The 12,714-nt window shown below is 55.8% G+C and overlaps 1 protein-coding gene across 2 annotated transcripts; it reads left to right on the top strand.

The window, feature by feature from the left end:
- Nucleotides 1-3,537: 3,537 nt before the first annotated feature.
- CDK18 (cyclin dependent kinase 18) lies at nucleotides 3,538-11,910 on the top strand (the record flags this gene model as incomplete). 2 transcript variants are annotated; one of them, XM_080699266.1, is made up of 15 exons in its annotated part: nucleotides 3,538-3,661; nucleotides 3,883-3,962; nucleotides 4,536-4,661; nucleotides 5,412-5,468; nucleotides 6,262-6,376; nucleotides 6,543-6,637; nucleotides 6,891-6,953; nucleotides 8,110-8,233; nucleotides 8,352-8,472; nucleotides 9,075-9,172; nucleotides 9,387-9,492; nucleotides 9,601-9,643; nucleotides 10,354-10,444; nucleotides 11,224-11,301; nucleotides 11,876-11,910. In XM_080699266.1, the coding sequence occupies 15 exons, from the start codon at nucleotides 3,538-3,540 to the stop codon at nucleotides 11,908-11,910; spliced, it is 1,356 nt and encodes a 451-aa protein (XP_080555392.1). The 2 variants fall into 2 exon arrangements, with proteins under 2 accessions (XP_080555392.1, XP_080555391.1); XM_080699265.1 differs by having other exon boundaries at nucleotides 3,820-3,962.
- Between the last annotated feature and the right edge of the window lie 804 nt (nucleotides 11,911-12,714).

The raw sequence follows: 12,714 nt of genomic DNA, 5'->3' as shown, positions 1-12,714 counted from the left end.
CCCCATCCTCCCGCCTGTGGGAGCCGGGGTGTGAGATTTATGACAGCTACTGTTAGATTCCTGAGCCATAAATGCAACAAGCCATCCCATAAATCCCAGACCACAGGATGGTTTTATGGGGGAGCCTTGTTTTTAGAAAGGGGTGTGGCTGGTCCCTCCTGCCACAGCTCAGCCCTCATCCAGCCAAGGGCCCACCTACCCTCCCTCATCCAGAATGTCCATTACTGAGCCTGGGGCCTCGGTTTCTGCATCTTAGAAGTGCCTGTTTCCGGAGGAGAGACAGCTCCTCTCCCAAGGGGATCTCCTGCCCCACTGGGCCTGCCCTCTCCCCTTGCCCCTCCTGCCCTCCCACCGCTGAGGGTTCAAGGCTGGGACCCTGGGCAGATAGATAATCAGCCCTGGCCTGGAATCCAGATGCTTCTCAACCTTGGCTCCATGTGCAGATCGCTGGAGATAGTGCATTAAAATGCATTTTCTGCTGGGTGCCATGGCACAGGCCTAAAATCTCAGCTACTCAGGAGGCTGAGACAGAAAGATGGGAGAGTTGGAGGTCGGCCTGGGAAATATAGTGAGACCCGTCTTTTAAAAAAATTGATCTATATGTATGTGTGTTTCTTCATTGACTAACATGCTCAAGGTCGTAGGTTCAATCCCCAGCTCTGTAGCAAAAAGAGGGGGGGGGGGTCCAGGCATGGTGGCACACCCTGTAATCCCAGTACTTAGGAGGCAGAAACAGGAGAATCGCAAGTTTGTGGCCAGCCTCAGCTACTTAGTGAGGTCCCCTGCAATTTAGTGAGACCCTGTTTCCAAATAAAGAATAAAAAATACCCCATTACAGCTGACTGGGTGATGTGTGCATGTATGTCTACACAAGTCTTTTTTTATTATCCCACTATGATGTATGAATATAATGCACTAATAAAAAAATATAGGGTGAGGGGTACACCTTGTAGGTAGAATGCCTCTGGGTTCAATCTCCAGTACCATAGAAAAAGATTTTGTAAGAGTTAATAAACGCTGTATATAAGTCTCTGTATATACATGAGATGAGGAGGCTTTGAGATTCACTTCAGTAGTGAGAAGTATTTTAATAGTTTTTCACTGAGTTTAGCGATTACTACAAGTTATCTCAAAGTCACTGCCCAGAGCCAGCTGGAGACATGTCATGCTTCTTTGAACCTCTTCTGGTTCCCAATGTAAGTAACTGGCCCTTTTATTCAGACTATCAATTATGCCAGCTATGTGTATGTCTGAGTCAAAAGCCAGGAGGAGAATGAGTATGTACTTAATAAAAAATAATAGGAACAAAATTGTGAATAAGGATGAAAAAACATTTTAGAGCAATTGTGATTTTATTTTCTCTGAATGTATTATGAAATTCAATTCCAATCAGATTGTATTAAGTATATAACATTAATAAAAGTCACACACTATGAAAAATACCCCATTATGATGTATAAATAAAATGCACCAATAAAATACATTTAAAAAGAATAAAAAATAGGGCTGGGGGTGTATCTTGGCAGTAAAATGCCCCTGGGTTGAATCCCCAGTATTGGGGTGGAAAAAAAAAAGCTTTTTCCAGGTACCGCCCAGAGCCTTAGTTTCAAAATTTGAGGATGAGACCCAGGAGTTTAATATTTTTTTTTACAGTGCTCCCTGGTTACATTAATATTCAGCCAATTTTGCAGACCATTAGTCTGTACCACAGACATCTCCACTGTCCTGTCTTGCTGAGGAATGAGAGTCACCAGGCAGGGTGTGTCTGAATCTTCTTGTCCCTGACACCTGTACCACCCTGCCACCATCACTAAGAAGCCCCCGGAGGGTCTCCCTGGAGCTGGACACTGCACACAGGGTGTGAGGCGGGGCAGCTGCCTGCTGGGAGCTTCCTGTCAGAGTTCTGCAGTCCTCAGTATGCCGGCAGACATGAGCTTAGGGATAGGAAATCAGAACAGTCCAAGGCTGATGAGCTCCCAGCTAGCCTGTTCAAAGGCCGCTGACCCAAGCCCCTTGAGAACAGGGACCTTTTCTCACTCTATAACCCCAGTGCCCAGCACGATGTCACAATGAGGCTCAGTCCAGCTGTGCTGAGCTGGATGGAGTCAGGCTTCGGGGCCCCTGGCAGAGTTGGGCTCGGCCAACAGTGCAGACCCGAGGCTTCTACTCTGAAAGGCACCAGCCTGGGCTCAGGAGAGCTGGGAAGGGGCACAATTTAGCTGCATTTGGGGGCAACCAGAAACTTGGCACGAATGTGGGAGGAGGACTCTTTCCAGGCTTTGGAGGACATGATCATTAAGCAAAGCAAACATGTTACCGACCCATAATCCCTTAAACTAGGATGATTCCAGAGGGGCCTGGTTACCTTGGCAACTAGATGCTGGCCAGGGGCAGGATTGAGAGCATCTTCCAGGAGTGGGCTGTGCTGGCACGGGGGTACAGCCAGGGAGGAGAGCCGGGCATCCCTCCCATCACAGGGTTGGTCTGTTCTTGGCTAGCAGGGGTGGGGGTGTTGTGTGGCCTTGTGGTCTCAGCCCCACTGCAGCTGAAGATGTGGCAGAGCAGGATGAGGGGGTGTCTGCACAGGGAGCTTATGAAACCGTGGCCAGGAGGGGGGCAGGAAGCCACACTCTGGAGCTTTAGGGCCAGAGGGAGAAGGAGGGGTCTGTGGGAAGGAGTTCGCCAGGGTCACCGGGAGGCCAGCAGGGCACCCATTCACAGTCACTGGGGATGAGGAAAGCACCCACCCCATTGTGTTCTCAGCAGAGGACACCCTGTCTGCTCAGAAGACTCTGGCACGGGAGAGGCCAGCAGGGCTCAGCCTCCCCTTCTCTGGGGCCGCCTCTGTTTCCGGCAAAGGCAAACTCTATTTCTCTGGAGACTTTCAACTGCTCCTGGCCTCTGGGTTCCAGCTGGAGAGGAGCTAGGGCTGGGCCAGCTTCAAGCACATGCCCTCTTCCTCACCCCTTTCTTCTCATTCCTGAACTCTTAGGGACCCAGAACAAGCCTGAGAGGGGACCTTCTGGTGTCAGCATCAAGGTACAACAGGTCTTAGGCCACACTGAGTCCTCAGGATGTAGGCCATCCGGTGTTCAGCTTCTGGGCTTCAACCAGTCAGCGCCCTGGCCACTGACACACAAAAGGAACCTCTTACAAGATGACGAGGGGCTGCTGGCCTGCGGTGGCCATCTTAGCCCTCCCCTCCTCGGAACTTTATGGACCCTCAGCAGCTACAGGGTTAACATCTGGCAGGGGAGGGAACCTTGGGATCCTCCCCCAGTATCATACCCCCCACTGTGACCAGGGCTTTGCCCTGCTGCTTGGTACTGTTGTGACCATCTTCCCAGGGGATGAGGAATCCGAGGAGGACTCACTGGGAGGAAGGAACCTGCAGCTTGGACCCTGGTGAAGACGGTGTGCGGGGCGGCCAAGGCTGGGGAAGAGCAGACCCTGAGCCCACATCCGGGTGGACCTGGGCCCGTCACCTTGTTCTTCTCTCCCCTTGTCCCAGGCCGCTGCCGTGGGTGCCCGGTGATCATGAACAAGATGAAGAATTTCAGGCGTCGCTTCTCCCTGTCAGTGCCCCGCACAGAGACGATCGAGGAGTCCTTGGCCGAGTTCACGGAGCAGTTCAACCAGCTCCACAACCGCAAGAATGAGGGTGAGGGGTCAGGCCGCCCCGCGCCCTCCCGTTCCGACTCTCCCCCGGCCCCGCCTACCCTGCCCACCGCCCCCCAGGGCCGTAGGACGGGCGGGGTAGGCTACCTGGCCCCCTTCTGGCAGAGGGCAGGGAGGGGAGCTGATGTCTGTCCCTCTCAGACCTGCAGCTCCATCCTCTTGGCAGAGACCCCCCTCCGGAGCCCAGCGCCCTCTCCCCCACAGACGGCGGGGAGGAGCCTGGGCAGCTGTCCCCTGGCACGCAGTACCAGCGCCGGCAGGACCAGCGCCGCTTCTCCATGGAGGTGAGGGCGCCCCTTCCCGACCCTGCAGGACGTGTTCACAAATGTGGCATGGGACAGTAGCTGCCTGGGACCAGGCTTCCTGGGCTCAGACCCCAGGTCTGCTATTACTTAGCTCTCTGACTCTGAGCAGGTTACTCTGCCTCTGTGTACTACCTTCTCCTTGTTTTCAAAATGGTCATTGTGGAGATTGAATGAGTTAATGTATACTGAGTGCTAGGAACATTCCTGGAATGTAGCAAAGGCTAGACAACTTGACTATTGTTCTTGTGACCCCTATACAAGTATCAAGTATATAAAAAATAGGAAGCTTACAGAAGTACAATAGCTATGAATGCCTGAGATTTATGTCCTACAGATGGTGATACTGTGGCCCAGAAAGGAGAAGGAACTTCCTAAGGTCACACAGCAACCCTGAGTGGTCACGCATGTCTCTGAGTCAGGGCTCAAGGCCCGTAGCTTGGCCTTGCAGTGGTTGCTCTTAGCAACCTAGGCCCACAGCGAGAAGCAAGGGCCTTGCAGCCATAGCTACCCCTGGAGCCAAAGCTGTGTCTCCATTCATCCTGGTTACCGCAGGACATCAGCAAGAGGCTCTCTCTGCCCATGGATATCCGCCTGCCCCAGGAATTCCTGGAGAAGCTACAGCTGCAGAACCCAGACCTGCCCAAGCCACTCAGCCGCATGTCCCGCCGTGCCTCCCTGGTGAGTCCAAAGAGGGTCAGTGGTCACGAGGGTGGAATACCTGCTCCCCAGCGTAGACAGCCCAGGCCTGGCTTCGCAACGCTCCTGGGCCTCTGGTGCCCCCTGCCGGCCTCAGTGGATTCAAACAGTTCTTACTCCGAGATAAACATCCATTCCCTAGATGATCCCCATCCAGCTGGAGCTGGGCTCCAGGGTCTCCCCGGGGTTAAGACCAGCAGCTGCCTGTGCTTCTCAGTATCAGCTGCCTATGAGATTTGTTGAGAACATAATACAAAACCCAGACTCTGGCCCCACCCCAGACACTCGCAAAACTGGCCTCCCCAGGTGGGGGCCTGGGAGTCTTTCAGCAAGCGCTGGGTACACTGGAAGAAGTGTGCTGATGAGAGCCATCTGGGAAGGTGTGTTCTGACCCAGACCCTGTACAGTGGGTGCAGCACCTGCCTGGGAGGAGCTCATAATCGGAGCAGGACAGAGCCCAGGAGCACGGTGGGCAGAGCGCTAGAGCTCTGCACCACGGCCCCACTGTCACGGGAGGCAGGGACATACATTGCCAAGAGCCCCTCTGCTGTCACAGGAATCAAGAGAAAGGAGAAGGGGGAGGATTTGAGGCTGTCCTCTCCTCGGCCAGCCATGGTTGTTCCTCTGCACAACAGGGTCTCATCCTTTTCCTTCCCAGAGGCTGCAGGTGGGGGTGCACAGCAGGAGGGGCTGCGGGGCTATCAACCTCACAGCCCTGTGTCTCCCTCTCAGTCAGATATCGGCTTTGGGAAACTGGAAACGTACGTGAAACTGGACAAACTGGGGGAGGTAAGAGGCTGGCCTCGCTCTGCGCCTGGCAGCCAGGCGGGAGGACTTGGGCCCTGGACCCTCAGGGCTCCCCACGGAGGGCTAACATCTCGGCCATGCAGCCTGCCTGGCCCAGCCTTCGCAGGGAGTCCTAGTCCTGAAGCGGGACATGAGGAGTCGGTACCCCGTGGGCTCTGGGCTAGTTTCTTCCCCACCCCCAAGTACTTACTGCCCGCATTTAAATCCAAGCCTGCCACTTACTAACTCTATGACCTCAGGCAAGCTCGGTAACCTCAGTCCTGCTCAGTTTCTTCCTCTGTCAGTAGGTGATAGTAATTTTCTACCCTTCGGAGTTGTGAGGACCGAACAGGCTACTGAAATAAGCTTATGTGCGGCACTTACACAAAGCCCGGCCCAGAGTAAGGGCTGTGTCACCAAGCTGTTCTGTCGCCCTGTGTCAGGCTTGGCCGTAAAGGCAGCGCGGGGGAGCGCAGGTTTACCGAGGGGAGGAAGGCCTGTTTCCCTCAAGGGATCCAAAGAAGAGAACTGCATGCAATTATTAAGATAAAAGGAAGGACAGAGTTTCTGTTGTGGTAATAGACGGGTACCTAGCATGCTGGGGGCTGGCAGTAGGAGCAGTATGTTCTGACCAGGAGTCGTCATTAGGGGCACCTCAGAGAGGAAGCGGGCTTTTGGGAAAACAGAATTCCGGTAAAGGGAGAAGGGCACTGAACTGGAAGTCCTAGCTCAAGCCGAGGCACGAGGGGAAGGCACCAGACGCACCTGGGGCTCAGGCCTGGGCTCTCCATCCCAGGGCACGTACGCCACAGTCTTCAAGGGGCGCAGCAAACTGACAGAGAACCTGGTGGCCCTGAAGGAGATCCGGCTGGAGCACGAAGAGGGGGCACCCTGCACTGCCATCCGAGAGGGTACAGCACCCCAGAGCCCCGCTCATGCCCCCCTCCTGGGCTTCTGGAAAGGGGGCTGAGTGGCCTGGGCCCCTATGGGCACCTGGGGGGGGATGTTGGTAACCCCAGAAAGAGGGTGCAAAGGGTACACGGGGCCCCAGGGACCCAGGCAGGCCTGTCTCCCCAGTGTCTCTGCTGAAGAACCTGAAGCACGCCAATATTGTGACCCTGCATGACCTCATCCACACTGACCGCTCCCTCACCCTGGTGTTTGAGTACCTGGTGAGCTGGGCTGGGGCTGGCGCCTCCATCTGGGGCGGGGATGGAGTGGGCAGGGGCAGGGGCCATGCGGAATTGGGAGACACAGGCCGGGGCTGCCCAGGCCTTGTTCTAAACCAGGCTTTGAGATGCTGCCCTGCAGCTGGGGGCCAAGGCCTGAGGCTGGGGGCCACTCGGAGCCGGGGACCTGCGCCTGGGTCTGGGCTGCTGGCCAGGGCTCTGGCTCAGGCCGGGACTGAGCCAGGCCATGTTCTAGGACAGTGACTTGAAGCAGTATCTGGACCACTGTGGAAACCTCATGAGCATGCACAATGTCAAGGTGAGGGCCTCAGCGGCCAGGATCCACCCATCTTAACACTCACCTGCCCTAGCCCCCAGCATGGGAACCCGCCCTCACCACCAGGTCCCCAGTTGCTGAGGTTGCTCAGACCTCCCAGTGTAGGAAGGAGGGGCCGCCATTCAGTGAGCTGGGCTGAGCACTTGACCAGGAGCATAGGCTCATGGCCTCTGCCACTGTCTAGTTGTGGATATAAAGCCCCCTGACTCTGAGCTGTCAGATGGGAGTGTGAGCCACCTGCCAAAGGAAGGACGGCTTCTGGGGAAGGTGGGAGGACGGGAGGGCCTCTTCTGATGTTTGTTAAAGAACCGGGAGCCAGGCCTGGTGTTGCTTGCCTATAATCCCAGTACTGGGGCTGAGACAGGAGTATCATAGGGTTGAGGCCAGCCTCAGCAACTTAATGAGACCCTCAAGTCACATAGGGAGAATCTGTTTTAAAATAAAAACTGAAAAGGGCTGGGGGTGTAGCTCAGAGGTAGAGTACCCCTGGGTTCAATCCTCAGTACCAAATAAATAAAATTAAATTAAAAAAAAACCCAGACATGGTGGCACAAACCTGTATTCCCAGTACTTGGAAGGCTGAGACAGGAGGACTGCAGATTTGAAGCCAGCCTCAGCAATCTAGTGAGATTCTCAGCAACTTAGCAAGACCTTGTATCAAAATAAAAACTAAAAAATTATAGGACTGGGGTATAGCTCAGAGGTGGAATATCCCGGGGTTCAATCCCTGGTACCACACAAAATAAATAAAAGAATAAGTAAGTAAATAAATAAAATTTTAAAAATTAAAAGGGCTGGGGTATATTCAGAGGTTGAATGACTCTGGGTTCAATCCCCAGTAACCACCCCCCCAAAAAAAAAAACAGGGACCAAGCACCAATATCCCTACACAGGCGGATAGCCCACTGTGCTTCTGCCCAGACCCCCAGCTCTGAGAATTCCCTGGCTCCTCCACACAGCTGGGGCCCGCCCCTGGGGGTGGGATTCCCTAATGTGCAGGGTGGGCAGGGGGACCAGGTAGCCTCTCTAGGGACTTTGCTGACCCCCTCCCCAGTTCCTGCCCCATTCCCACCTCAGCCTCGCTGAGGCTCTGGGTCTTGCAGGCAGGACACCATTCTTTCTCTTTCCTCCTTCCTAGATTTTCATGTTCCAGCTACTTCGGGGCCTGGCCTACTGCCACCGACGTAAGATCCTGCACCGGGACCTGAAGCCCCAGAACCTGCTCATCAACGACAGGGGCGAGCTGAAGCTGGCCGACTTCGGTGAGGCAAGGGGCCGAGGCGGGAGTCTGGCACCGCAGAGGGGCACAGCTCGCAGGACGTGGGGGTGTGATCCTTTAGGCACCTGGGAGCAGAGGTTCAAGGACATGTCTGTCCTCAGGACTGGCCCGGGCCAAGTCGGTGCCCACGAAGACCTACTCCAATGAGGTGGTGACCCTGTGGTACAGGCCGCCCGATGTGCTGCTGGGATCCACGGAGTACTCCACCCCCATCGATATGTGGTGAGCAAGGGGGGCGAGGCAAGAGGGGCTATCCACACCCTGGGCTCTCGAAAAGCCGTGTGGTTCCCTGCCACACTGTGTGTTGAAAATGAACTCTGAAAGACCACGGTTTCCTCAGCTTTAATATGCCCGCCGTTCAGGAGTCCTTGGGGGCTTACCAGAGGCCCCTACAGTAAACAGGATGAATCTTCTCCCAGTACCCGTCCTTGTGAAAAATTTGGAAGGGATACCTAGTTTTTCTGTTAAAATTAACAAGCGTATGCTTTGATGTAAAATAAAAAACAGCCCAAACTTAAAGCTAGCACAGGTTTCTCTGAATGGCCGCTTCGCCTGTGCCCCAGCGCGTCCTAAGTTAATGGATATATGTGCTTCTCTCTGGGGAGACCTATGCCCCCCCCCAGAAAGGATGCGGCCACACCTTCCTAGGGCCCAGGGCACCCCCAGAGACAGGCTGTTGTGGGGCTCTAGGTGGGTCTTCCACTGTACAGGGTTGGCCCTCACCCCCAACGATGACCCCTCCAGCCACCTGGTACCCTGGTGGAGCAGCCGTAGGAAGGGCAATCTCTCCTTCCTGATGCTACCCTGCCCCTTGATCCCCGCAGGGGCGTGGGCTGCATCCACTACGAGATGGCCACAGGGAGGCCTCTCTTTCCGGGCTCCACGGTCAAGGAGGAGTTGCACCTCATCTTCCGCCTCCTCGGTCAGTCTCCTGCCGTTCCTACCCTCTCGCCACCAGGGGTCGCCAGAACTCCGCCCAGCTCAGATGCGTGGAGGGGCCGGGAAGAGCAGCTTGGCTGAGCTCTACGGGGCGGGGACTCGCTGGCCTCGGCCATTCTGCTTTCTCCAACATTGCACCCTTCCATGTCGACCCAGGCCCTTCACTCATGACCTCCCACCCTCTCTGGTCTCTCCAGGAACCCCTACAGAAGAGACGTGGCCTGGTGTGACCACCCTTGCTGAGTTCCGAGCCTACAACTTCCCCCGCTACCTCCCGCAGCCGCTCCTCAGCCACGCCCCCAGGTAACCCAGCCACGCCCCGCCCCCTGCATCCGGCTCCAGGTCCGAGCTGCCCTTCCCGCCCCGCCGCCCCACCCCACAGCAATGGGTGCCAGCTCCTCCTTTTTACAGGTTGGATACCGATGGCATCCACCTCCTGACCGGCCTTCTCCTGGTAAGTACCCCCCCACCCCCTTCATGCCCAGGAAAGGCAGATAGAGAGGCGATGCCCAATTCCCACCCCTGCTCTGCCCTGTATCCCGGCTTCTGTGGCTCACGAGCTCCCAAGCCTTTGAAACCTCTCCCTGCATGCCCCCAAGGCTCAAGAGGAGCGCCAGTCTCCATACACTGCCTTTGGGGGTCTGTGCTCTGCATCCAAACCCTAGTTCAGAGCCGCTCAACTAGCTGGGTAGCTTTGGACATGTTCCAGAGAACTTTTCTGTGCTCCCGTTTCAACTGCAAGGTGCAATTAATAATTCATATTTTATAAGATGCTCAAGAGGAGACATTGAGATTATGGGATGTGATACAGTGCCTGTAACCCTGTATGCAAGCAAGCCTTTGTGGACAGTTATTGGTATTAGCTGCTAATATTGCTGGCAGTTCAGGTGATAACCTTGGCTGCCTCAGCTTCTTTATTTCCATCTCAAGAGGAGGGCTCCCCCAGGGTCCTATTTCTGGTTCTGTCTGGTGCTGGGCACCTGGGAGCCTAAGGCCTGAGAGGACCGGGGTTGGGTCAGGTGGAGGCCGGTACTGACCCCAGGGCTTCTCAGGGTAGACCCAGGCCCCTTCTATCATGGCAGTCTTACTTAGCGTAGCAGTCTCTGCCCAGAGGGCTCCCTGTGGCCCTTAACTGGAACTGACAGCCCACTCTGTGCCTTTCAGTATGAATCCAAGAGCCGCTTGTCCGCAGAGGCAGCCCTGAGTCACCCCTACTTCCGGTCTCTGGGAGAGCGTGTGCACCAGCTGGAAGATAGTGAGTGTCTGAGGGGCGAGGCCGCCCCGGAATCAGGGATGGAGCCAGGTGTGGTGGTGCATGCCTATAATGCTAGGACTTGGGAGGCTGAGACAGGAGGATTGCACAATCAAGGACAGCCTCAGCAATTTAGTGAGGCTCTCAGCAACCTAGTGAAACCCGATTTCAAATTTTTAAAAATAGGGCTAGGGGTATAGCTTGGAAGTAGAATGCCTCTGGGTTCAATTCCCAGGACCAATATACATATAAATAAATCAAGGAGGCCGGGCGTGGTGGCGCACGCTTGTAATCCCCGCGCTTGGGAGGCAGAGACAGGAGGATCGCGCAGGTTCGAAGCCAGCCGCGTGCGCTGGCTTAGGAGACCCTGCTTCCAAATTTAAAAAATGTAAAAATAGGTCTGGGAGTGTAGCCTGGAGGTAGAAGGGCTTCCAGGAACCCCAGTACCACCAAAAATTTAAAAATTTTTTAAAATTAAAAATAAATAATCAAGGAGGGGTGGGGAGCAGCAGGAGTGGATGAGCGCACTGGAGCGAGGTGGCCAGAGGCTCAGGTCCAGCTGAGCAGCAGGGCATAGGGCTTCCCCTCCACAGGCTTCCTAGGAATGTGGGCTGTGGATCGGAGACAATCCTGAAGGTCCACTTAAGTCCTGCTGGGCTGGTCCTGACCGAAAGGCTTCCCCAGCCAGGGCCCTCCAGCTCTGTGGACTCAGGGAGGGGTGCGACAGCAAGGGCCGAGCTGCCTTTGTCCAGCCCTCTCCTCAGCCCTTTTCCTTCACACAGCTGCCTCCATCTTCTCCCTGAAGGAGATCCAGCTCCAGAAGGACCCAGGCTACCGCGGCTTGGCCTTCCAGCAGCCAGGTAGGGCCTTGTGCCTCCCGGCACCACCTTGCTAGAGGAGGCTGGCCATGGGGACTCCCTCTCAGGGAGCAGCGATGGGCCCCGTGGCCTGCCCCTGTGATGGGGGTCAGCTGACCAGACTGCCAGGCCCACCCCTCCCTCCTCGACCCCATGCACACAGAGCACTGCATTTGACAGCGCACGTTGCCTCCGGCCCCTTCTCTCTGCAGATCCTGAGCTGTCTGGCCATTCTATATCCTGAAGAATTCTATTTTGTCCCTAGAACAGCCAATGGCCTTGGCCTGGACAAGTGCTTTCCATGCATTATCTTTTTTCATCTTTAAAACACCCTGTAAAGTTGGTACCATTAATGTTCCCCATTTTACACTCAGTGAAACAGAAGCCCTGAGAGGTTAGGCTGCAGTTTCACCCAGCTCCTAAGTAGCAGAGATGAGATTTGAGCCCAGGACTGCCGGGCTCCTGAGCACATGCCCACGCTCACTTGGTCAGAGCAGCAGGAGGACGATTGTCCCTCCCCGTCCAGGACCCCTTTCAGCCTAGCCTCCTGCAGTTCCACCTTTCCTCCATTCTACAGGACGAGGGAAGAGCCGGCGGCAGAGCATCTTCTGAGCTGGGCCCACCCTGCTGCGGCTCAAGGGACGAGAGGTCACATGGAAGAGAGGTTTGGGTCGGACAGGGCCTCTAAAGCCGTCGGAGGAATGAGGACCAAGAGCCAGGGGCCGTCCTGGAAGGCTGCCTGGCAGCCAGCTGGTCGCAGCTGTTTCTTCTCCCTGCTTCCCACACACCTCCCCGGTAGCCTTTGCCTAGACACCAACCCCTCTGTCACCCACCGTGGAGCTGGGCATGAGCTGCTTCCCTGAGAGGAGGTGAGGGGCCAGGGAGAGACCTCAGATCCTATCCCAGCCTGGAGTGCTTAGCCATCTGCGTGGGACCCTCCCAGACAGGAGAACCCAGGCACCAGGCTGAGCATCATGCCCGGGATATGAGTTCCACTTCCCTCCCTCTGGGGCCTGCCTGCCTCACCAGGTTGCCAGACCCCCTTTCTGACCCTTTAGAGCCCACACATTTCACTTTCTTCCCCTCTGAGAGCAAGAGAGGACATAATATCTATCTGGGACCCTGGAATCCTAGATGTCCACATGTGTGCCAAAGTGGGTGTCCCCGAGCAGGAGAAGGCATAATGCCCTGTCTTCTCATGCTCCCTGGCCCACTGTCATTCCTGCGTTTCCCCTGGCTTGCACCGAGGCTGAGCAGCACCGGCCTGCACCTGGAGGTGGCCTGGTACTGCTAGCTGCGCGCCTCGCCCCAGCCAGCCCCTGCTCATCTTCCCAGTCTGGATGGAGTTGCCTTAACCCAGCAGGTGGTAGCGCGTGCACTGCCCTTGGAGCTCTGACCTGGCTCCTGCTGCCCGCC

This window comes from Muscardinus avellanarius (genome assembly GCF_963383645.1).
Source record: "Muscardinus avellanarius genome assembly, chromosome: 7".
Taxonomy (NCBI): Eukaryota; Metazoa; Chordata; class Mammalia; order Rodentia; family Gliridae; genus Muscardinus; species Muscardinus avellanarius.
The sequence above is the reverse complement of the archived record's forward strand: the minus strand, read 5'-3'. Positions and strand labels throughout refer to the sequence as shown.